At 43.1% G+C, this 27,702-nt stretch overlaps 1 protein-coding gene across 1 annotated transcript in view; it reads left to right on the plus strand.

Moving 5' to 3' along the window:
- Nucleotides 1-27,702, plus strand: part of LOC148508676 (gamma-aminobutyric acid receptor subunit alpha-3-like) — a 496,671-nt gene that overhangs the window by 66,948 nt on the left and 402,021 nt on the right. Inside the window, exon 2 of the mRNA XM_088444226.1 lies at nucleotides 12,657-12,765. Within this exon, the coding sequence (XP_088300352.1) occupies nucleotides 12,677-12,765 (89 nt within the window). The 5' untranslated portion in view covers nucleotides 12,657-12,676. The remainder of the gene's footprint in view (nucleotides 1-12,656; nucleotides 12,766-27,702) is intronic.

A 27,702-nucleotide genomic window follows, 5' to 3' on the forward strand; every position in this document is an offset into this window, starting at 1 on the left:
AGATTCTCACCCATCCTTCAAATCCTTAAAGATTCTTTGAGAGCCCACTTATTATACTAACACAGGTACAGTATAGCCTGCCCACTGTCAGAATCTCCACTCTGAGCTACGCTCACCTCCTTCATCTCAGCTGTGCCCTTTTCCATTGTCAGGCGCGGAATAACTCTTTTGAACAGTATAAATCAACTACCATAAAATATTAATATAATAATATTATTATTATTAAATACCCTTGGCATTCATTGAGGTCACTTTTGAAATTCTGTAACTGATCACCACTCACTTCCTGTAAACCATGGAGAAGACATAGTCATAGTCTTCATAGTCATGGAAGACATAGTCACACCACATAGGGTGTGTAATGTTCACCTCAGCAGTGCCGCACAAACTGTTTACATTTCTGCTATACCATACCTACCAGCCCTCCTGTTTTTAGCAGTACAGTCCAGTTTTTTACCCACTCTGATGGTGCGCATCAACCACATGTGTCGGAGAGGCTTGGGGGCTGCCCAGCAACAAGGTTTTGACATACGGTCACACCCCCAATTCAGCATACAAAAGGTCATTCAAAAGTTTGTATGTATACTATACAGAGCATATAGTAGTTGTGCAGCTTGATATACTACATTGTATAGACCATCTACATGCACTGATGATATATTAATACATTTTGTGTTCTGCATCCAGTATTATTGGTGAGTAGAAAATGAGGATCTGGATCAGCATGAAAGACTCATTTGCCAAACGCAAATGAGTGTTTATGAGGAGTTCCACTGCTGTACATTTGAATTGAATGTTAATAGTACAATGGATTATTTAGATTTTTCAAAAGCAATTGAAAGAATATGGCATAACAGATTGGTACATCAAATATTTATATAATTAGAGGAGTAAGTATGTGCAAGGGTATATATATTGTCTGAAAAATAGGAAGCAGAGCTTCGGTACAAATGGAAAATAATCAGAGAGGGTGGCCTTTGGTGGAGTTCATGTAACAGGTTACCTCCATTACAGTCCTGAAATACAAGCAGAAATACAAATCTAATTGAACTAAAGGATGTATACAAACATGATTTACTTCAGAATATAAAGCTATCACACATAAATGATTCCCTGATAATATATTTGTGAATGATGCCACTAAACCTACTGTTCTTCAGATTGAAACGTGCTAAAATCTTCAAGGAGGAGTCTGACACAGTATATTTTATCCACTAGAAAGAGCTGAATGAATGTCAACTTTGCAGTATTGGGGCCAAATGGAATAGGGTGAGAGTTTAGAAAATGTGAGAGTAAACTCTCACACTATTACATTGGTCAAGTTGTATTTTCAAAATGGTAAAACATCTGGATGAGAGTTTATATTGTGATAGATTTTTTAGTCTAAAAATTAATGTGAGTTTGCATGTTCTCGGACTCTATTACATTGGCCGAGTTTAAAAAGTGTGACAGTTTTCTCACATTTTCTAAACTCTCACCCTATTACATTTGGCCTCATGTACAGTATAGCTTCCTTTTTTAAATAAATAATTGATTTTTATGTGTCAGAAACCAATACCACCTTTGTACAGTAGATGGCAGTAGTACTCTAAGCCAGTGGTTCCCAAACTGTGCTCCGTGGCACCTTGGGGTACCTCGGGACACTTGCAGGTGTGCCTCAGGTTGGAGGTTCAGCACCAAATCAAATTATTTATGGTCAATGTAATGTAAATATGTGGGCAAACAGAAGCGCAAACCTGTCATCCACCACATAACTGAGCCTAAGGATGACAGTTAGCACAATTTACTTCACTTTACTACTTTACTTCATTTTTTTCTGAATTTCTCAATAGCACACTTAAACTTAGGGGTGCCGTACAAAACAATGCCGATACTCTAGGGTTCCGTGGTTCAAAAAAGTTTGGGAACCACTGCTCTAAGCAATAAATGGGAACTCTATTTACAATTTAATTATATAATCTATTGCTTTAAATGCTCTCTGACAATAGAACAAAAAACTTTGCTTACCTTATATATCAGTCTATTTCTTAATTAACACTTCTCACAATAGAATTTGGACCCATTACATTATATTTGACATAAATACTTTAGCCTGAACCACTTGCAGTTAACTGAAAACTGACGCTAAATCTAAGAAAGAACCAAACATGTGTTCGGGACCTCGTAGCTAGGGATGCCCGGGCCAATGCAAAGTACCTGTCTGGTGGGGAACAGAATTAATAAACTTGTGTCCCCTAGAATAATAAAAGATACAGCGGTCATTTGTGAAAATTATATAGATATGTTGTTGCATAAATGTTGTTATTATTGCTTATTAATAGTGTGTGCAACCAATCTGCAGTTATTATTATTATTATCATTCATTTATATGGCGCCACAAGTGTTCCGCAGCGCCTTACAAAGTACATAAACAAAAAAGTAACCCGTGACATACAATACAATACAGTGCAGGACATGGACAGGTATAATAAACATTGCTATATTAGAGACCTTTACACCCACATAAGCAGCCAAGTGTTAGTTGCCCTAGTGGGGAGTAAGAGATAAATTAAATTACAGTAGGGAGAAGCACAAGAGGGTAGAGGGCCCTGCTCGAAAGAACTTACATTCTTTAAGGGAGGGGCAGACAAACAGTAGTGACACAGATGGGGTTGTCACTCTATGTAGTTTTTTCTTTTTATAGTCAAGATAGCTGCTATTTCAGTTATATCACCTGTCACAACCTTTTCTTTTATTGGGCTTTTTTATTTATTTATTTTTTGCTGGGTTAACATGGGGTTCTGTAACTGCAGGTTAATGTATCCATTGATTTATATGTTTTAATGGAAAGAATCGGAAAGGAATTTGCATCAGGTTCTGTTAAAAAAAATGTGGCATTTGCTGTGATTTATAAGTGGTTTTGTGGTGAAAAATTTAGTAGGTGTAACACTTTTGAAAATTATGTAAAAAGGCTGCATTTTTCAAATATCACTGCTTGATAAATTCTCCCCCATGTAATTTTAGTGTACTTCCACATCCCCACAAGATACTGTTTGGGTTTATTTTTATCATAATGAATACTACCTTATTATGTATGTGTTGACTGTATATTGGCACTGCAAATGTTCTGTGACTGCCCCATTTGTCAGCAATAAACACCTTTGGAAATTTGCTATTAACACCTTATTATGTGTATGTATATGTTTAATTCATACATGCCAACTCTTCCTCATTGCTTAGTATATTTACCGCAGTCGGGATCTCCTCATGTTGGGCATCCTCGTGCTGCCGGCATTTCATTCGCAATCCCACTAATGGCACTTGTATAAGCTTACTTTGAATTTGTACTGTAAAGGCAAATGTAAAGCACTTTGAGTCCTTTAGGAGCAAAGCGCTATATAAATAAAATTATTATTATTATTATTATTATTATTGATGGATAATGAGACTAAATATGAACATAAATAAAATATATTTTTTAATGAAATAATTTTTTTTCACAAAGACTTTTAGATTTTTTTAAATTATTCTACACACTGTATAACAGGGGCTCCCAACCATGGTCCTCAAGGCACCTAACAGTCCAGGTTTTAAGGATAACCATAGTTGAGCACAGGTAACTTAATTAGTACCTCAGTTATTTTGATTTAACTATCTGTCCTTAAGGCACACTAACCAGGACTGTTAGTGTGCCTTAAGGACCGAGGTTGAGAATCACTGCTATATAAGGATGTTTTTTTAAAGTATAAATTCACAATATATAATAATTACAAAATATAAATTCAGAATAACTTAAAAAATTCTCATTATCCATAAATTGTAATGTATTTTCAAATTGAGTTTATGTTAAATTAGTGAACACCTTAACTACCATAGTGGCTGGGGACTATACAGCCAAGTAATGGTATTTAAAAGAGCTAGCTACCTCTAGGAGGGGCATGACAGCTCTGTTGCCTCAGTGCCATGAGCTCTTGGCGCTGGGAGTTTGGACAATACAATCATATTGTAAACCACCACTGTGGGGCCCACCAGGTATGTTTCCCGAGATACTGGTGTACCAGTTTGACATTTGTGTAACACACAACTGAAATCTTTTGGTCAGAAATTCACACTTTTGTGCGTATTGAGAACAAGATTCTTCAAATTGACATACAAAAGCTGATTGTAAAGTTCTGGTAGGGGTTTGAACCTAGGATTCGGTGTCTTTCTGCCTACTCCTTAGCTTTTGGACTGTTGGAGGAGCTGCTAGAGTTTATGTCTGTGGTGTGTAGTGATATTTTCTCCACTTAATCACTTAATGAACCCAGTTGCAATGAGTTCCCTGAAACATCTGTAAAGTGTCAGGATCCGGCCTGAGATCGGCCTTTACTCACTGCTGAACTGGTGTCTTTAGGCTCCGAGGTGTTCAGACGTCAGTGGTAGTGGTGGGTTATGGCTGAGGATTTTCCCTGGGGTCCGTTTGGACTTCCATGCATGCGTCCTGACTCCTGTGTTAGCAGGCATGGGCGCAGCCATGTTGGTTCATCTCACCTGATCAGTCTCCTCCAGTGGCAGCCCTGCTAGTCTCCCAGCTGATCTCATGATCCAATGGCCAGCTGCCTAGGGGAATTTAGGTCTGACTCCTGCAACAGGAAGTTGCTGTTCAACTTCGCTGTTCATGTGATTACTGTGCTCTCTGGTGTTTCCCAATAAGAACCTACAGTTTGTTGTTGCAGCCCTCACGCTGACCACCAGTGCTACTTATATTAGCTTCCATGCTAAATCCCTGTGTGTTACTTCAGCTCTCACAGAACTCCAGTGTTTCTTGTAAAACCCTGTGTTTTCTTTTAGTGTGCTGCTGAGCTCTCTAATCACCTCCCTTTGTTCCTGTGGTGTCAGCTTTCATGCTAATTGCTAGTTAGTTTTCAGTTGAAGCTCTAGCTATTCCCAGTCCATTTCCATGTGTTTCCATGTGAAATGGACCTTTGTCCATTTCCTTTGTGTTTCTCTGTGCAAATCAGCACTTGGATCTCCTAACTATTCCCTGTACATTCTCATGTTAATTTTCAGTGTTCAAGTATTCCATTCATCACCAGTGTTCAAGCATTCTCAAGTTCATCACCAGTGTTCAAGCATTCTCAAGTTCATCACCAGTGTTCAAGTATTTACTTAATTACCAGTGTTCAAGCATTCTCAAGTTCATCACCAGTGTTCAAGCATTCTCAAGATCATCACCAGAGTTCAAGTATTTAGTTCATCACCAGTGTTCAAGCATACTCAAGTTCATCACCAGTGTTCAAGTATTCCATTCGTCACCAGTGTTCAAGCATTCTCAAGTTCATCACCAGTGTTCAAGTATTTCGTTCTTCACCAGTATTCAAGTATTCAGCTCATCTACAGTGTTCCCGTATTCAGTTAATCTCCAGTGTTTTAGTATTAGTGTATACTCTTATTCATTTAATATAGATCCGGTCTTCTGCCACTCCCAGGTACCTATTCAGAGGGCCGCGACCTGCCCACTTGGTGCAGTGAAATCCAATTTCCGACTGGAGGGGTCACTGGAGAAAACCACCAAGTGGATTAGATTCCGCGCCTCTGGGTAGGTCTAGCCAAACCTGGTTTGGTCGCAATTAGAAGACTTAGGGCCTGATTCAGACCCGCTCGCGACCGCATAGCGCTCGCAAGCGGTTCCATGGTCGGCCAGTGCGCACGCGCGAACCCCGGAGCGAGTGAGAACTTCACTTGCTCCGGGGCTCGCTACAAAACGGGGCTCGCCCCGTTTTTTAGGCAGGGAGGGGGGGTGGCTGGACAAATGGAGGCGTTCCCGAAGGAACACCTGCCATTTGCGGGCGGCCCTACTGACATCATTTGTGATGCCAGTAGTGAACTTCCTGCTCTATTAGAGCAGGAAGTTCACTCGGGCTTGCGGGAGCCGAGAACAAGGGTCTTGTCGCAAGCCCGATGGGCGACCATCACCAGGCCACTCGCAAAAGCTGTGGGTGGTCACCCACAGCTATGCGCGCGGCCTGGAGGCGTTTTTTTTATTTTTAATCCGCCCTGATTCAGAGCGAGCGCTCGCAAATAGCGAGCGTCTCTGAATCAGGCCCTTAGTCATTATCTTCCTGCCATTTACCTCTTAGGTTATCCTTCCCCCCCTGTCCCCCTGGTTCTCAACCCCAACAGAGGTCTTCCTAGTGCCCGAGCGTAACATGAAGCCTGTTAAAAAAAACTGGGGGGGAGTTTATTGAGCAAGGAACATATTGTAGAATTTGGCGATTTTCACAGTGATTTTGACAGATACTGTATACAAGACACAGTATTTATTAAAGCAAAACCAACAGCACATTGTAACAATGCAATCACTTTCAAACCTTACTCCCTGCTAAATTGCCATTATCAACCTTTTATATTTCTTAAAAGAAAAAATGTTAAAGAAGATGTGGTTGTGATAGTCGAGATAGCTAAAACCGCAGCTATCGTGGTCTGGGATACAGGTCCTTCCCTTCCCCTTCTCAAATTATTTCTGACTGTTTAGTTTGATTACATACTTGTGTATAATATATGGGTTATTTACCTACCCTGTTTATGGTTCCTCCTCTGCAATTCTGTTCTCACTTAGTTGCTGATCAGTCATACCCTCCTAATCATTGCAGTGATTCTGCCTGTATTTCCTGCCTACATTTACATTAGTGATTTTCAACTTTTTTCACTTAGAACACACTGAACAAGATGCTAAAATTACTAAGGCACACCAGTAGTCTTTTCTTAAGGAGAGGTTTTATCATGAGTATTAAGATTTTATTTAAAAGTGCAATAGATAAAATTATTTTTTAAAACAATATGGATCATTGTATGTTGATATTTGGTATTATTTTGATAATTGAAAACATATATCATTAAATAATTTTATTAAATAAAAACTACAAGTACAGGTTGAGTCTCCCATATCCAAAATGCTTGGGACCAGAAGTGTTTTGGATATTGGATGTTTCCGTATTTTGGAATATATGCATACTATAATGAGATATCTTGGGAAAGGGACCCAAGTCTAAACACAAAATGCTCTTTTGTTTCATATACATCTTATACACACAGACTGAGATAAGTTTATACAATATTTGTAATAGTTGTCTGTATTAAACAAAATTTGTGTACATTGAAACATCAGAAAGCAAAGGTGTCACTATCTCAGTCTGCTCAAAATTATTCTATATTTCGGAATATTCTGTATTTCAGAATATTTGGATATGGGAGACTCAACCTGTAGAATAAAATGTCTTTACTTACATTAAAATCTAAATTACTAAAATCCAAAGAGTAGCATCACGGAACAGCATTCTCTTACAGTCACCCATTTTTAGTGGAAGAAGACAAAAATAAGAGTTCAAGACCTGGACCTGGATTGCCCTTGTTATGAAGTCAGACCTTTTGAGGAATGTATTATTCTGATGAGGCTAATAGTGAGGCAGTAGGATTAGAGACAAGTGGAGGCCTTCAGCAAGGGGAGAAGCTAGGCTTTCTGTCATTCGGGGCAAAGACTCAACTCGGCGCCCCTTTTTCCCCTTCTTCCCCAGTAGATAGTAGTCACTCTGTACCTATATAACTGCTATATAATGCAGAGAACATCACAGCAGCTCCCATACATAAATTACAGAAAGCACAAGTGACTGCCAATAAAACGAGTAGTCTGACCTCAATACAGTACAGAAAGTACTTCTCATCGCCTTACAATATAATTCTCTCATTAATAATTTACAATAACCCTTCCTCAAAAAACATCATCGTACCAACTCCAAAGTAATTAATATAATGAAACTCTTTACAATATAGTGTTCACACTAGGGTGAACAGTGGGCAGGGCGCCGTCCAGGAGAAGGGCAACTCCTGTGTGCACCAAAGGTGAGCTCACTCCCGAAAAGGGGGTGTTGCCACTCTGAGAGGGGATTGTCATACCACTTGTCCGTCACTCTAGGAGACATGCCCTGCACTTGCGTTGATGCTGGGCAGCCCCCAAACTCTCCACTCACTGTGAGTGCTCCCTCCACTGTAAATACATGCTGTGTGCATGCTGTGAACGCTAAACCCCATCCGCAGGACACTGGATACAGCTGAGGAGAGGCTGTTTCAGGGTGGCGCTGTAAAAAGGGCAGGGCAGGGCGCATTTTGTCATTTTAAAATGGGATAGGGCACAGTGTCCTGCTGAAACAGCCTAGCGGGAAGACTACAATAATTACCTATATAATCCCCATTATTAACTACCACCAACATCATAAAAAACTCTAAACTATGTTAACTACATTAAAGCAGTAATCTCTTATTCTTACTATTACCTCCCATAATCTATACACCCCCACCCCACATGTACCCTACTTTACATGAGATCTCTTCTATTCCTATCCTGTTGCACCCACACAGCACTGCTCCGGAAGTTCAGTGAGCATCAGCCTCGCAGGCAGGTTCCACTGAGGAGGAAAGGAGGCCATGCATAGACAGACAGGGGAGACAGGGACCTGTTGCTGCAGGACGCTGCCCCTGGGGGGTGACAGCTGTGTACTGACCGCCCTGCTCACCCTGCCTGCTTTCCAGGATTGTAGCTGCTGAGACAGCTGTAACTATGGCTCCCCAGCTGCTTTTCTCTTTCTCACCAGGTGCACATGCCCTCCTGCACCCTCTGTCACCAGGTGCACATGCCCTCCTGCACCCCCTGTCACCAGGTGCACATGCCCCCCTGCACCCCCTGTCACCAGGTGCACATGCCCTCCTGCACCCCCTGTCACCAGGTGCACTTGCCCTCCTGCACCCCGTTACCAGGTGCACATGCCCTCCTGCACCCCCTGTCACCAGGTGCACATGCCCCCCTGCACCCCCTGTAACCAGGTGGACATGCCCTCCTGCACCCCCTGTCACCAGGTGCACATGTCATCCTGCACCCCCTGTCACCAGGTGCACATGCTCCCCTGCACCCCCTGTCACCATTGGCACATGTCATCCTGCACCCCCTGTCACCAGGTGCACATGTCCTCCTGCACCTCCTGTCACCAGGTGCACATGCCCACATGCACCCCCTGTCACCAGGTGCACATGTCCTCCTGCACCCCCTGTCACCAGGTGCACACTCCCCCCTGCACCCCCTGTTACCAGGTGCACATACCCCCCTGTCACCAGGTGCACATGTCCTCCTGCACCCCCTGTCACCAGGTGCACACTCCCCCCTGCACCCCCTGTCACCAGGTGCACATACCCCCCTGCACCCCCTGTCACCAGGTGCACATGTCCTCATGCACCCCCTGTCACCAGGTGCACATGCACCCGTCACCAGGTGCACATGCCCTCCTGCACCCCCTGTCACCAGGTGCACATGCCCCCCTGCACCCCCTGTCACCAGGTGCACATGTCCTCCTGCACCCCGTAACCAGGTGCACATGCCCCCCTGCACCCCCTGTCACCAGGTGCACACTCCCCCCTGCACCTCCTGTCACCAGGTGCACATACCCCCCTGCACCCCCTGTCACCAGGTGCACATGTCCTCCTGCACCCCCTGTCACCAGGTGCACACTCCCCCCTGCACCCCGTCACCAGGTGCACATACCCCCCTGTCACCAGGTGCATATGCCCCCCTGCACCCCCTGTCACCAGGTGCACATGCCCCCCTGCACCCCCTGTCACCAGGTGCACATGTCCTCCTGCACCCCGTAACCAGGTGCACATGCCCCCCTGCACCCCCTGTCACCAGGTTCACATGTCCTCCTGCACCCCCTGTCACCAGATGCACATGTTCCCCTGCACCCCCTGTCACCAGGTGCACATGTCCCCCTGCACCCCCTGTCAGCAGGTGCACATGCCCCCCTGCACCTCCCTGTCACCAAGTACACATGCCCTCCTGCACCTCCCTGTCACCAGGTGCACATGTCCTCCTGCACCCCCTGTCACCAGGTGCACATGTCCTCCTGCACCCCCTGTCACCAGGTGCACATGTCCTCCTGCACCCCCTGTCACCAGTTGCACATGTCCTCATGCACCCCTGTCACCAGGTGCACATGTCCTCATGCACCCCTGTCACCAGGTGCACATGTCCTCCTGCACCCCCTGTCACCAGGTGCACATGCCCCCCTGCACCCCCTGTCACCAGGTGCACATGCCCTCCTGCACCCCCTGACACCAGGTGCACATGCCCCCCTGCACCCCCTGTCACCAGGTGCACATGCCCCCCTGCACCCCCTGACACCAGGTGCACATGCCCCCCTGCACCCCCTGACACCAGGTGCACATGCCCCCCTTCACCCCCTGACACCAGATGCACATGCCCTCCTGCACCCCCTGTCACCAGGTGCACATGTCCTCATGCACCCCTGTCACCAGGTGCACATGCCCCCCTGCACCCCCTGTCACCAGGTGCACATGCCCCCCTGCACCCCCTGTCACCAGGTGCACATGTCCTCCTGCACCCCCTGTCACCAGGTGCACATGCCCCCCTGCACCCCCTGTCACCAGGTGCACATGCCCTCCTGCACCCCCTGTCACCAGGTGCACATGCCCCCCTGCACCCCCTGTCACCAGGTGCACATGTCCCACTGCACCCCCTGTCACCAGGTGCACATGTCCTCCTGCACCCCCCTGTCACCAAGTGCACATGTCCCCCTGCACCCCCTGTCAGCAGGTGCACATGTCCTCCTGTACCCCCTGACACCAGATGCACATGCCCTCCTGCACCCCCTGTCACCAGGTGCACATGTCCTCATGCACCCCTGTCACCAGGTGCACATGCCCTCCTGCACCCCCTGTCACCAGGTGCACATGTCCTCATGCACCCCCTGACATCAGGTGCACATGCCCCCCTGCACCCCCTGTCACCAGGTGCACATGCCCTCCTGCACCCCCTGACACCAGGTGCACATGCCCCCCTGCACCCCCTGTCACCAGGTGCACATGCCCTACTGCTCCCCCTGACACCAGATGCACATGCCCTCCTGCACCCCCTGTCACCAGGTGCACATGTCCTCCTGCACCCCCTGACACCAGGTGCATATGCCCTCCTGCACCCCTTGTCACCAGGTGCACATGTCCTCCTGCACCCCCCTGTCACCAGGTGCACATGCCCTCCTGCACCCCCTGTCACCAGGTGCACATGCCCCCCTGCACCCCCTGTCACCAGGTGCACATGTCCTCCTGCACCCCCTGTCACCAGGTGCACATGTCCTCCTGCACCCCCGTCACCAGGTGCACATGTCCTCCTGCACCCCCTGTCACCAGGTCTACATGTCCTCCTGCACCCCCTGACACCACATGCACATGCCCTCCTGCACCCCCTGTCACCAGGTGCACATGTCCTCCTGCACCCCTCTGTCACCAGGTGCACATGTCCTCCTGCACCCCCTGTCACCAGGTGTACATGTCCTCCTGCACCCCCTGACACCAGGTGCACATGTCCTCCTGCACCCCCTGTCACCAGGTGCACATGCCCCCCTGCACCCCCTGTCACCAGGTGCACATGCCCCCCTGCACCCCCTGTCACCAGGTGCACATGTCCTCCTGCACCCCGTCACCAGGTGCACATGTCCTCCTGCACCCCTCTGTCACCAGGTGCACATGCCCCCCTGCACCCCCTGTCACCAGGTGCACATGCCCCCCTGCACCCCCTGTCACCAGGTGCACATGCCCTTCTGCACCCCCCTGTCACCAGGTGCACATGCCCCCCTGTCATCAGGCGCACATGCCCCCCTGCACCCCCCAGCTGCAATCTTGGCTTCAGCCTCCAGAGGTTTTATTAATAAAAACAAAAATATGCCTGCGCTCGGTTTTACCCATTTTGTACTTGATACCAGCTGCATGGCAGTATTAATGCCATAAGCTCTCAGACCTATGTGTTTTCGCCTTTTTTGGGGTGAAAAAATGGCACTTATCGTGGATTATTTTTCGGGACGCATCAGGTCCCGAAAAATATCCATGATAAGTGCCGGCGTCGGGCTGCACTTCGGGGCTAATAGGATAGCTTTGCCGCGTTCAGTTAGCAGCGCTACTTTAGTGCTGCTAATTGGATACCCCCTTACACTCATTGGATCTGATGCAGAGTTGAATGTGCGCTCTTGTGCATAGCTTTTCAACGGCACACTGCGCTTTGAAAATGAGCACATACAAATGTGGCTATACGAAGTTGTATGTAATGTTGGTTAGCAATTCTTATGCTCGAAAAGAGGAAAAGGACTGTGACAGGATGTAGGCGAAGTGAAATCAGGCTGTCTTCAAACAAATGAGGGACATGCAGACCTGGAAGAAATCCTGAATATGCCTGCTGAGCTGTGTGTCTTTGGTCCTAGTAAAGGGCAGGTGTAAGTGCATACTGCTGATAGTGATTAATAGTAACCCAGGTGCATATGCCACTCACGTAGAAGCTCTAAATATGAGTGGAATACACTATTTTTTCATGCATGTTTCTGTTGCACAATGTGGACCCGGTTGTATCTAACTCCGCATCAGCCTCATGGTGTTATAGCATGCTGAGAGCAAATAATGAGCAACATAAAAATCATAAAACAGATCCAGAAATAGAAACTTGTAGGTTTATAGCCTTGACTGCAAATTATAATGAAAATAGAATAGAAATATAAAAATACACTCCCATGTGTATTGCAAATGGTTTATGTGACTAATGAAAATATCAGGAGGTGATATATGCGATAATTCTTCTTTCTACCCTCCAGGTCTACCAGATACCCCCTTAATGGCGCGGGGGCAGGAAGAAACCTCTTTCCTGTCGATGGTTGCTCTAGGATTCCTACTGCGGATGTGTCTTCTGCCCCCCGGAAGAGGGTAGGAGAGGGTATGGGGTTTTAAAGAAATTATAAATGATTAAACTGGTGTGTTGCTTACAAGGGTCTTTAAAATATTGATTATGCTATTGGGAAAAGAGGGTGGAGACGCATAGTGCATCATGATGGATGAAATGATCTATATATGCTGCTGAATCTAGGTATGCTGATTAATAATTACTGTACATTATATGACTTTTTTTTATAAAATATCTATATATTAAATTGATTGTGATTTGACCAGATGACTAGTGATACATTTATATACAGTATATTACCTCATTATATGCTGCTGTCAGTAGGACTGCAGAATTATATGAGAGCTACACTACTGTAGATACCATCATATGATCCCTACGCAGACTAAGGGGAACCCTTAATAATTTATATACTATTAGGAAATGAGGGAGGAGACGCACAAAGCATGATGATATAAATGATCTATATATGCAGCTGCATCATGGGCTGCTAATTAGCAAACACACTCTGATGTCATATTTATGTAAAATATCTCTATAGTGTATTGTGATCTAATCACAGGACTGATGACTATACATATATTTACGTATATCACCTTGTTATACAGTATGCAACTGTCATTAGGGCTGCTAAATTAATGTGAACTAGATTTACGTAACTGTGGGCCTGATTCAGACCCGGTCGCTATCAGTAGTTCGCTCGCTATTGCCGATGTTTGCTAACCTGTGCATGTGTATGCATCGCAGTGCGCGTGCGCGAACTAAACAATGCGATCATAGACCACTCGCTCGCCCAGCACAGCCAGCCCAGCAGAGTGAGTGACAGGAGAGGCCGTTTGTGGGTGGTAACGGGCAGTCCTGTAAAAACGGGGGGTTGGATTTGCGAACGCAGGCATGTTCTAACGCCGTTTTAGAGGTGTGCATAATTAACAGGTAGCGTCATAGTACACATCACTTGCCATTTTTACACTGATTTCCTCGCAATGCTTGCGGTAGGGTAAAGCTACCTCAAGCACTGCGTTCACATCCGATGGTGCTCGATGTTTTAATACACTTCCTGGAGATGACGTGTTGCTGGTGGGTGGCTCTGCATACACAAAGTGGCCGCACGCTAGGACATGGTGGGCGCGCTTATGCCTTGGCGAGCGATCGCTTCCCGTGGCGTCACTTTGAAAAATTTGCATACGCATCCAGCGAACGTACGCAAATAGCGACAGGGTCTGAATCAGGCCCTGTATGCGCACTACTACATTCACTACACACAATATATTTTACCTACCTTCTCCCCTGTGCGCACTATTACATTACACACACATTTTACTTCCCTTCTCCCCTATGCCCAGTATTACATTCATTACACACAACTAATTTTACCTACCGTCTCGCCTATGCTCAGTATTGCATTCAGTACGCACAACACATTTTACCTTCTTTCTCCACTATGCGCACTATTACATTCATTGCACACAACACATTTTACCTCCCTTCTCTCATATGCCCACTATTACATTCACTCCACACAATATACAGTATTTTACCTCCCTTCTCTCATATGCGCACTATTACATTCACTACACACAAGGGAGCTCATTCAGAGCCGCTCGCAAGTGCTGTGCGCTCGCAAGCGGCCCGATGGTATCCGGGGTGCGCGAGCCCCGCTGTGCGACTGAATTTCAGTCGCTATGGGGCTCGCTACAAAACGGGGCGGCTGCCGATGATGAGTGACAGCTCGCCCCGTTTTGTGGGTGGATAGGGGGGGTGGCTGAACAAACGCAGGCGTTCTCTTAGGAACGCCTGGCGTTTGTTGGGAGGGGTTACTGACATCACTACTGATGTCAGTAGTGGACTTCCTGCTCTATTAGAGCAGGAAGTCCACTCGGGCTTGCGGCAGCTAGACCCTACCCCAGGGTCTTGTCGCAAGCCCGATGGTCGCGATAATCGTGATGGTCTCCTGGCTGCTTGCACAAGCTGTGGGTGGTCTCCCACAGCTTTGCGAGCGGCTGGAGAAAAAAATAAAAAATGCCAACATTCAGAGCGAGCTGCCGCGAGCTGCGAGCGTCTGAATCAGGCCCCTGATACAGTATTTTACCTCCCTTCTCCCCTATGTGCAATATTATATTCACTACAAATAAGATACAGTATTTTACCTTCCTTCTCCCCTATGCACAGTATTACATTAATTAAACAAAACACATTTTACGTCCCATCGCCCATATGCACAGTATTACATTCACTACACACAACATATATTACCTCGCTTCTCAACTATGCGCACTATAGCATTCACTACACACAACACATATTACCTCCCTTCTCTCATATACGGACTATTACATCCACTAAACACAAAATATTTTATCTCCCTTCTCCCCTATGCGCACTATTACGTTTACTACACACAACATATATTACCTCCCTTCTCAACTATGCACACTATTACATTTACTATACACAACATATTTGTACCTCCCTTCTCCCATATGCACACTATTACATCCACTAAACACAAAATATTTTACCACCCTTCTCCCATATGCGCACTATTACGTACACTACATACAACATATATTACCTACCTTCTCAACTATGCACTCTATTACGTTCACTACACATAACACGTTTTACCTCCCTTCTCCCTTATGCACAGTATTACATCCATTACACACAACACATTTTACCTCCCTTCTCCCCTGTGTGCACTAGTACGTTCACTACACACAACATGTATTACCTCCCTTCTCCCCAATGCACAGTGTTACATTCATTACACAAAACACATATTACCTCCCTTCTCCCCTATGCACAGTATTACATTCATTAAACAACGCATTTTACCTCCCTTCTCCCCTATGCACATTATTACATCCATTACACACAACACATTTTACCTCCCTTCTCCCCTATGCACAGTATTACATTCATTAAACAACGCATTTTACCTCCCTTCTCCCCTATGCACATTATTACATTCATTACACACAGCACATTTTACCTCCCTTCTCCCCTATGCACAGTATTACATCCATTACACACAACATATATTACCTCCCTTCTCCCCTATGCACAGTATTACATTCATTACACACAACACATATTACCTCCCTTCTCCCCTATGCACAGTATTACATTCATTACACACAACACATATTACCTCCCTTCTCCCCTATGCACAGTATTACATCCATTACACACAACATATATTACCTCCCTTCTCCCCTATGCACAGTATTACATTCACTACACACAACCTATATTACCTCCCTTCTCCCCTATGCACAGTATTACATTCATTACACACAACCTATATTACCTCCCTTCTCCCCTATACACAGTATTACATTCATTATACACAACATACATTACCTCCCTTCTCCCCTATGCACAGTATTACATCCATTACACACAACATACATTACCTCCCTTCTCCCCTATGCACAGTATTACATTCAGTACACACAACATATGTTACCTCCCTTCTCCCCTATGCACAATATTACATTCATTACACACAACATATATTACCTCCCTTCTCCCCTATGCACAATATTACATTCATTACAAACAACATATATTACCTCCCTTCTCCCCTATGCACAGTATTACATTCATTACACACAACACATTTTACCTCCCTTCTCCCCTATGCACAGTTTTACATTCATTACAGACAACACATTTTACCTCCCTTCTCCCCTATGCACAGTATTACATTCATTACACACAATACATATTACCTCTCTTCTCCCCTATGCACAGTATTACATTCATTACACACAACATATATTACCTCCCTTCTCCCCTATGCACAGTATTACATTCATTACACACAACACATATTACCTCCCTTCTCCCCTATGCACAGTATCACATTCATTACACACAACATATATTACCTCCCTTCTCCCCTTAGCACAGTATTACATTCATTACACACAACACATTTCACCTCCCTTCTCCCCTATGCACAGTATTACATTCATTACACAAAACACATTTTACCTCCCTTCTCCTCTATGCACAGTATTACATTCATTACACACAACACGTATTAACACGTATTACCTCCCTTCTCCCCTATCCACAGTATTACATTCATTACACACAACACGTATTACCTCCCTTCTCCCCTATGCACAGTATTACTTTTGTTACACACAACACATATTAACTCCCTTCTCAACTATGCACAGTATTAGATCCATTACACACAACATATATTACCTCCCTTCTCCCCTATGCACAGTATTACATTCATTACACACAACGTATATTACCTCCCTTCTCCCCTATGCACAGTATTACATTCATTACACACAACATATATTACCTCCCTTCTCCCCTATGCACAGTATTACATCCATTACACACAACATATTACCTCCCTTCTCCCCTATGCACAGTATTACATCCATTACACACAACATATATTACCTCCCTTCTCCCCTATGCACAGTATTACATTCATTACACACAACATATATTACCTCCCTTCTACCCTATGCACAGTATTACATTCATTACAAACAACATATATTACCTCCCTTCTCCCCTATGCACTGTATTACATTCATTACACACAACACATTTTACCTCCCTTCTCCCCTATGCACAGTTTTACATTCATTACAGACAACACATTTTACCTCCCTTCTCCCCTATGCGCAGTATTACATTCATTACACACAATACATATTACCTCTCTTCTCCCCTATGCACTGTATTACATTCATTACACACAACATATATTACCTCCCTTCTCCCCTATGCACAGTATTACATTCATTACACACAACACATATTACCTCCCTTCTCCCCTATGCACAGTATCACACAAAATATATTACCTCCCTTCTCCCCTATGCACAGTATTACATTCATTACACACAACATATATTACCTCCCTTCTCCCCTTAGCACAGTATTACATTCATTACACACAACACATTTCACCTCCCTTCTCCCCTATGCACAGTATTACTTTCATTACACAAAACACATTTTACATCCCTTCTCCTCTATGCACAGTATTACATTCATTACACACAACACGTATTACCTCCCTTCTCCCCTATCCACAGTATTACATTCATTACACACAACACGTATTACCTCCCTTCTCCCCTATGCACAGTATTACATTCATTACACACAACCTATATTACCTCCCTTCTCCCCTATGCACAGTATTACATTCATTACACACAACATATATTACCTCCCTTCTCCCCTATGCACAGTATTACATTCATTACACACAACACATATTACCTCCCTTCTCCCCTATGCACAGTATTACATCCATTACACACAACACATATTACCTCCCTTCTCCCCTATGCACAGTATTACATTCAGTACACACAACACATATTACCTCCCTTTTCCCTTATGCACAGTATTACTTTTGTTACACACAACACATATATACTCCCTTCTCAACTATGCACAGTATTACATTCATCACACACAACATTTATTACCTCCCTTCTCCCCTATGCAAAGTATTACATTCATTACACACAACACATTTTACCTCCCTTCTCCCCTATGCACAGTATTACATCTATTACACACAACACATATTACCTCCCTTCTCCCCTATGCACAGTATTACATCCATTACACACAACATTTATTACCTCCCTTCTCCCCTATGCACAGTATTACATCCATTACACACAACATATATTGCCTCCCTTCTCCCTTATGCACAGTATTCCATCCATTACACACAACACATATTACCTCCCTTCTCCCCTATGCACAGTATTACATTCATTACACACAACACATTTTACCTCCCTTCTCCCCTATGCACAGTATTACATCCATTACACACAACACATATTACCTCCCTTCTCCCCTATGCACAGTATTACATTCATTACACACAACACGTATTACCTCCCTTCTCCCCTATCCACAGTATTACATTCATTACACACAACCTATATTACCTCCCTTCTCCCCTATGCACAGTATTACATTCATTACACACAACCTATATTACCTCCCTTCTCCCCTATGCACAGTATTACATTCATTACACACAACACATATTACCTCCCTTCTCCCATATGCACAGTATTACATTCATTACACACAACACATATTACCTCCCTTCTCCCCTATGCACAGTATTACATCCATTACACACAACACATATTACCTCCCTTCTCCCCTATGCACAGTATTACATCCATTACACACAACATATATTACCTCCCTTCTCCCCTATGCACAGTATTACATTCACTACACACAACACATATTACCTCCCTTCTCCCCTATGCACAGTATTACATTCACTACACACAACACATATTACCTCCCTCCTCCCCTATGCACAGTATTACATTCATTACACACAACACATATTACCTCCCTTCTCCCCTATGCACAGTATTACATTCATTACACACAACATATATTACCTCCCTTCTCCCCTATGCACAGTATTACATTCATTACACACAACATATGTTACCTCCCTTCTCCCCTATGTACAGTATTACATTCATTACACACAACACATGTTACCTCCCTTCTCCCCTATGCACAGTATTACATTCATTACACACAATATATATTACCTCCCTTCTCCCCTATGCACAGTATTACATTCATGACACACAACACATATTACCTCCCTTCTCCCCTATGCACAGTGTTAGATTCATGACACACAACACATATTACCTCCCTTCTCCCCTATGCACAGTATTACATTCATTACACACAACACATATTACCTCCCTTCTCCCCTATACACAGTATTACATTCATTACACACAACATATATTACCTCCCTTCCCCCCTATTCACAGTATTACATTCATTACACACAACATATATTACCTCCCTTCTCCCCTATGCACAGTATTACATCCATTACACACAACATATTACCTCCCTTCTCCCCTATGCACAGTATTACATCCATTACACACAACATATATTACCTCCCTTCTCCCCTATGCACAGTATTACATTCATTACACACAACACATATGACCTCCCTTCTCCCCTATGCACAGTATTACTTTTGTTACACACAACACATATTAACTCCCTTCTCAACTATGCACAGTATTACATTCATTACACACAACATATATTACCTCCCTTCTCCCCTATGCAAAGTATTACATTCATTACACACAACACATTTTACCTCCCTTCTCCCCTATGCACAGTATTACATTCATTACACACAACATATATTACCTCCTTTCTCCCCTATGCACAGTATTACATTCATTACAAACAACATATATTACCTCCCTTCTCCCCTATGCACAGTATTACATTCATTACACACAATACATTTTACCTCCCTTCTCCCCTATGCACAGTATTACATTCACTACACACAACCTATATTACCTCCCTTCTCCCCTATACACAGTATTACATTCATTATACACAACATACATTACCTCCCTTCTCCCCTATGCACAGTATTACATCCATTACACACAACATATATTACCTCCCTTCTCCCCTATGCACAGTATTACATTCAGTACAAACAACATATATTACCTCCCTTCTCCCCTATGCACAGTATTACATTCATTACACACAACACATTTTACCTCCCTTCTCCCCTATGCACAGTTTTACATTCATTACAGACAACACATTTTACCTCCCTTCTCCCCTATGCACAGTATTACATTCATTACACACAATACATATTACCTCTCTTCTCCCCTATGCACAGTATTACATTCATTACACACAACATATATTACCTCCCTTCTCCCCTATGCACAGTATTACATTCATTACACACAACACATATTACCTCCCTTCTCCCCTATGCACAGTATCACATTCATTACACACAACATATATTACCTCCCTTCTCCCCTATGCACAGTATTACATTCATTACACACAACATATATTACCTCCCTTCTCCCCTTAGCACAGTATTACATTCATTACACACAACACATTTCACCTCCCTTCTCCCCTATGCACAGTATTACATTCATTACACAAAACACATTTTACCTCCCTTCTCCTCTATGCACAGTATTACATCCATTACACACAACACATATTACCTCCCTTCTCCTCTATGCACAGTATTACATTCATTACACACAACATATATTACCTCCCTTCCCCCCTATGCACAGTGTTACATTCATTACACACAACATATATTACCTCCCTTCTCCCCTATGCACAGTATTACATCCATTACACACAACATATTACCTCCCTTCTCCCCTATGCACAGTATTACATCCATTACACACAACATATATTACCTCCCTTCTCCCCTATGCACAGTATTACATTCATTACACACAACACATATGACCTCCCTTCTCCCCTATGCACAGTTTTACATTCATTACAGACAACACATTTTACCTCCCTTCTCCCCTATGCACAGTATTACATTCATTACACACAATACATATTACCTCCCTTCTCCTCTATGCACAGTATTACATTCATTACACACAATACGTATTACCTCCCTTCTCCCCTATGCACAGTATTACATTCATTACACACAACCTATATTACCTCCCTTCTCCCCTATGCACAGTATTACATTCATTAAACACAACCTATATTACCTCCCTTCTCCCCTATACACAGTATTACATTCATTATACACAACATACATTACCTCCCTTCTCCCCTATGCACAGTATTACATCCATTACACACAACATATATTAACTCCCTTCTCCCCTATGCACAGTATTACATTCAGTACACACAACACATGTTACCTCCCTTCTCCCCTATTCACAGTATTACATTTATTACACACAACATATATTACCTCCCTTCTCCCCTATGCACAGTATTACTTTCATTACAAACAACATATATTACCTCCCTTCTCCCCTATGCACAGTTTTACATTCATTACAGACAACACATTTTACCTCCCTTCTCCCCTATGCACAGTATTACATTCATTACACACAACATATATTACCTCCCTCCTCCCCTATGCACAGTATTACATTCATTACACACAACACATTTCACCTCCCTTCTCCCCTATGCACAGTATTATATTCATTACACAAAACACATTTTACCTCCCCTCTCCTCTATGCACAGTATTACATTCATTACACACAACACGTATTACCTCCCTTCTCCCCTATCCACAGTATTACATTCATTACACACAACACGTATTACCTCCCTTCTCCCCTATGCACAGTATTACATTCATTACACACAACCTATATTACCTCCCTTCTCCCCTATGCACAGTATTACATTCATTACACACAACACATATTACCTCCCTTCTCCCCTATGCACAGTATTACATCCATTACACACAACACATATTACCTCCCTTCTCCCCTATGCACAGTATTACATCCATTACACACAACATATATTACCTCCCTTCTCCCCTATGCACAGTATTACATTCACTACACACAACACATATTACCTCCCTTCTCCCCTATGCACAGTATTACATTCACTACACACAACACATATTACCTCCCTCCTCCCCTATGCACAGTATTACATTCATTACACACAACACTTATTACCTCCCTTCTCCCCTATGCACAGTATTACATTCATCACACACAACATATATTACCTCCCCTCTCCCCTATGCACAGTATTACATTCATTACACACAACATATGTTACCTCCCTTCTCCCCTATGCACAGTATTACATTCATTACACACAACACATGTTACCTCCCTTCTCCCCTATGCACAGTATTACATTCATGACACACAATATATATTACCTCCCTTCTCCCCTATGCACAGTATTACATTCATGACACACAACACATATTACCTCCCTTCTCCCCTATGCACAGTATTAGATTCATGACACACAACACATATTACCTCCCTTCTCCCCTATGCACAGTATTACATTCTTACACACAACACATATTACCTCCCTTCTCCCCTATGCACAGTATTACATTCATTACACACAACACATATTACCTCCCTTCTCCCCTATGCACAGTATTACATCCATTACACACAACATATATTACCTCCCTTCTCCCCTATGCACAGTATTACTTTCATTACACACAACACATATTACCTCCCTTCTCCCCTATGCACAGTATTACATTCATTACACACAACATATATTACCTCCCTTCTCCCCTATGCACAGTATTACATTCATTACACACAACATATATTAACTCCCTTCTCCCCTATGCACAGTATTACATTCATTACACACAACACATTTTACCTCCCTTCTCCCCTATGCACAGTATTACATTCATTACACACAACACATATTACCTCCCTTCTCCCCTATGCACTGTATTACATTCATTACACACAACACATATTACCTCCCTTCTCCCCTATGCACAGTATTACATTCATTACACACAACACATATTACCTCCCTTCTCCCCTATGCACAGTATTACATCCATTACACACAACATATATTACCTCCCTTCTCCCCTATGCACAGTATTACATCCATTACACACAACATATATTGCCTCCCTTCTCCCTTATGCACAGTATTACATCCATTACACACAACACATATTACCTCCCTTCTCCCCTATGCACAGTATTACATTCATTACACACAACACATTTTACCTCCCTTCTCCCCTATGCACAGTATTACATCCATTACACACAACACATATTACCTCCCTTCTCCCCTATGCACAGTATTACAACCATTACACACAACATATATTACCTCCCTTCTCCCCTATGCACAGTATTACATCCATTACACACAACATATATTACCTCCCTTCTCCCCTATGCACAGTATTACATCCATTACACACAACACATATTACCTCCCTTCTCCCCTATGCACAGTATCACATTCATTACACACAACATATATTACCTCCCTTCTCCCCAATGCACAGTATTACATTCATTACACACAACATATATTACCTCCCTTCTCCCCTATGCACAGTATTACATCCATTACACACAACATATATTAACTCCCTTCTCCCCTATGCACAGTATTACATTCAGTACACACAACACATGTTACCTCCCTTCTCCCCTATGCACAGTATTACATTCATTACACACAACATATATTACCTCCCTTCTCCCCTATGCACAGTATTACTTTCATTACAAACAACATATATTACCTCCCTTCTCCCCTATGCACAGTTTTACATTCATTACAGACAACACATTTTACCTCCCTTCTCCCCTATGCACAGTATTACATTCATTACACACAACATATATTACCTCCCTCCTCCCCTATGCACAGTATTACATTCATTACACACAACACATTTCACCTCCCTTCTCCCCTATGCACAGTATTATATTCATTACACAAAACACATTTTACCTCCCCTCTCCTCTATGCACAGTATTACATTCATTACACACAACACGTATTACCTCCCTTCTCCCCTATCCACAGTATTACATTCATTACACACAACACGTATTACCTCCCTTCTCCCCTATGCACAGTATTACATTCATTACACACAACACATATTACCTCCCTTCTCCCCTATGCACAGTATTACATCCATTACAAACAACACATATTACCTCCCTTCTCCCCTATGCACAGTATTACATCCATTACACACAACATATATTACCTCCCTTCTCCCCTATGCACAGTATTACATTCACTACACACAACACATATTACCTCCCTTCTCCCCTATGCACAGTATTACATTCACTACACACAACACATATTACCTCCCTCCTCCCCTATGCACAGTATTACATTCATTACACACAACACATATTACCTCCCTTCTCCCCTATGCACAGTATTACATTCATTACACACAACATATATTACCTCCCCTCTCCCCTATGCACAGTATTACATTCATTACACACAACATATGTTACCTCCCTTCTCCCCTATGTACAGTATTACATTCATTACACACAACACATGTTACCTCCCTTCTCCCCTATGCACAGTATTACATTCATGACACACAATATATATTACCTCCCTTCTCCCCTATGCACAGTATTACATTCATGACACACAACACATATTACCTCCCTTCTCCCCTATGCACAGTATTAGATTCATGACACACAACACATATTACCTCCCTTCTCCCCTATGCACAGTATTACATTCTTACACACAACACATATTACCTCCCTTCTCCCCTATGCACAGTATTACATTCATTACACACAACATATATTACCTCCCTTCTCCCCTATGCACAGTATTACATCCATTACACACAACAAATATTACCTCCCTTCTCCCCTATGCACAGTATTACTTTCATTACACACAACACATATTACCTCCCTTCTCCCCTATGCACAGTATTACATTCATTACACACAACATATATTACCTCCCTTCTCCCCTATGCACAGTATTACATTCATTACACACAACATATATTACCTCCCTTCTCCCCTATGCACAGTATTACTTTCATTACAAACAACATATATTACCTCCCTTCTCCCCTATGCACTGTATTACATTCATTACACACAACACATATTACCTCCCTTCTCCCCTATGCACAGTATTACATTCATTACACACAACACATATTACCTCCCTTCTCCCCTATGCACAGTATTACATCCATTACACACAACATATATTACCTCCCTTCTCCCCTATGCACAGTATTACATCCATTACACACAACATATATTGCCTCCCTTCTCCCTTATGCACAGTATTACATCCATTACACACAACACATATTACCTCCCTTCTCCCCTATGCACAGTATTACATTCATTACACACAACACATTTTACCTCCCTTCTCCCCTATGCACAGTATTACATCCATTACACACAACACATATTACCTCCCTTCTCCCCTGTGCACAGTATTACATCCATTACACACAACACATATTACCTCCCTTCTCCCCTATGCACAGTATCACATTCATTACACACAACATATATTACCTCCCTTCTCCCCAATGCACAGTATTACATTCATTACACACAACATATATTACCTCCCTTCTCCCCTATGCACAGTATTACATTCATTACACACAACACATTTCACCTCCCTTCTCCCCTATGCACAGTGTTACATTCATTACACAAAACACATTTTACCTCCCTTCTCCTCTATGCACAGTATTACATTCATTACACACAACACGTATTACCTCCCTTCTCCCCTATCCACAGTATTACATTCATTACACACAACCTATATTACCTCCCTTCTCCCCTATGCACAGTATTACATTCATTACACACAACCTATATTACCTCCCTTCTCCCCTATGCACAGTATTACATTCATTACACACAACACATATTACCTCCCTTCTCCCATATGCACAGTATTACATTCATTACACACAACACATATTACCTCCCTTCTCCCATATGCACAGTATTACATCCATTACACACAACACATATTACCTCCCTTCTCCCCTATGCACAGTATTACATCCATTACACACAACATATATTACCTCCCTTCTCCCCTATGCACAGTATTACATTCACTACACACAACACATATTACCTCCCTTCTCCCCTATGCACAGTATTACATTCACTACACACAACACATATTACCTCCCTCCTCCCCTATGCACAGTATTACATTCATTACACACAACACATATTACCTCCCTTCTCCCCTATGTACAGTATTACATTCATTACACACAACACATGTTACCTCCCTTCTCCCCTATGCACAGTATTACATTCATTACACACAATATATATTACCTCTCTTCTCCCCTATGCACAGTATTACATTCATGACACACAACACATATTACCTCCCTTCTCCCCTATGCACAGTATTAGATTCATGACACACAACACATATTACCTCCCTTCTCCCCTATGCACAGTATTACATTCATTACACACAACACATTTTACCTCCCTTCTCCCCTATGCACAGTTTTACATTCATTACAGACAACACATTTTACCTCCCTTCTCCCCTATGCACAGTATTACATCCATTACACACAACACATATTACCTCCCTTCTCCCCTATGCACAGTATTACATCCATTACACACAACATATATTACCTCCCTTCTCCCCTATGCACAGTATTACATCCATTACACACAACACATTTTACCTCCCTTCTCCCCTATGCACAGTATTACATTCATTATACACAACACATATTACCTCCCTTCTCCCCTATGCACAGTATTACATTCATTACACACAACACATTTTACCTCCCTTCTCCTCTATGCACAGTATTACATCCATTACACACAACACATATTACCTCCCTTCTCCCCTATGCACAGTATTACATTTATTACACACAACACATTTTACCTCCCTTCTCCCCTATGCACAGTATTACATTCAGTACACACAACACATGTTACCTCCCTTCTCCCCTATGCACAGTATTACATTCATTACACACAACATATATTACCTCCCTTCTCCCCTATGCACAGTATTACATTCATTACACACACCACATATTACCTCCCTTCTCCCCTATGCACAGTATTAGATTCATGACACACAACACATATTTCCTCCCTTCTCCCCTATCCACAGTATTACATTCATTACACACAACATATATTACCTCCCTTCTCCCCTATGCACAGTATTACATTCATTACACACAACATATATTACCTCCCTTCTCCCCTATGCACAGTATTACATTCATTACACATAACACATTTTACCTCCCTTCTCCCTTATGCACAGTATTACATTCATTACACACAACACATTTTACCTCCCTTCTCCCCTATGCACAGTATTACATTCATTACACACAACATATATTACCTCCCTTCTCCCCTATGCACAGTATTACATTCATTACACACAACCTATATTACCTCCCTTCTCCCCTATGCACAGTATTACATTCATTACACACAACACGTATTACCTCCCTTCTCCCCTATGCACAGTATTACATTCATTACACACAACCTATATTA

This window comes from Taudactylus pleione, unplaced genomic scaffold (assembly GCF_031769625.1).
Source record: "Taudactylus pleione unplaced genomic scaffold, aTauple2 ptg000352l, whole genome shotgun sequence".
NCBI classification, from domain to species: domain Eukaryota; kingdom Metazoa; phylum Chordata; class Amphibia; order Anura; family Myobatrachidae; genus Taudactylus; species Taudactylus pleione.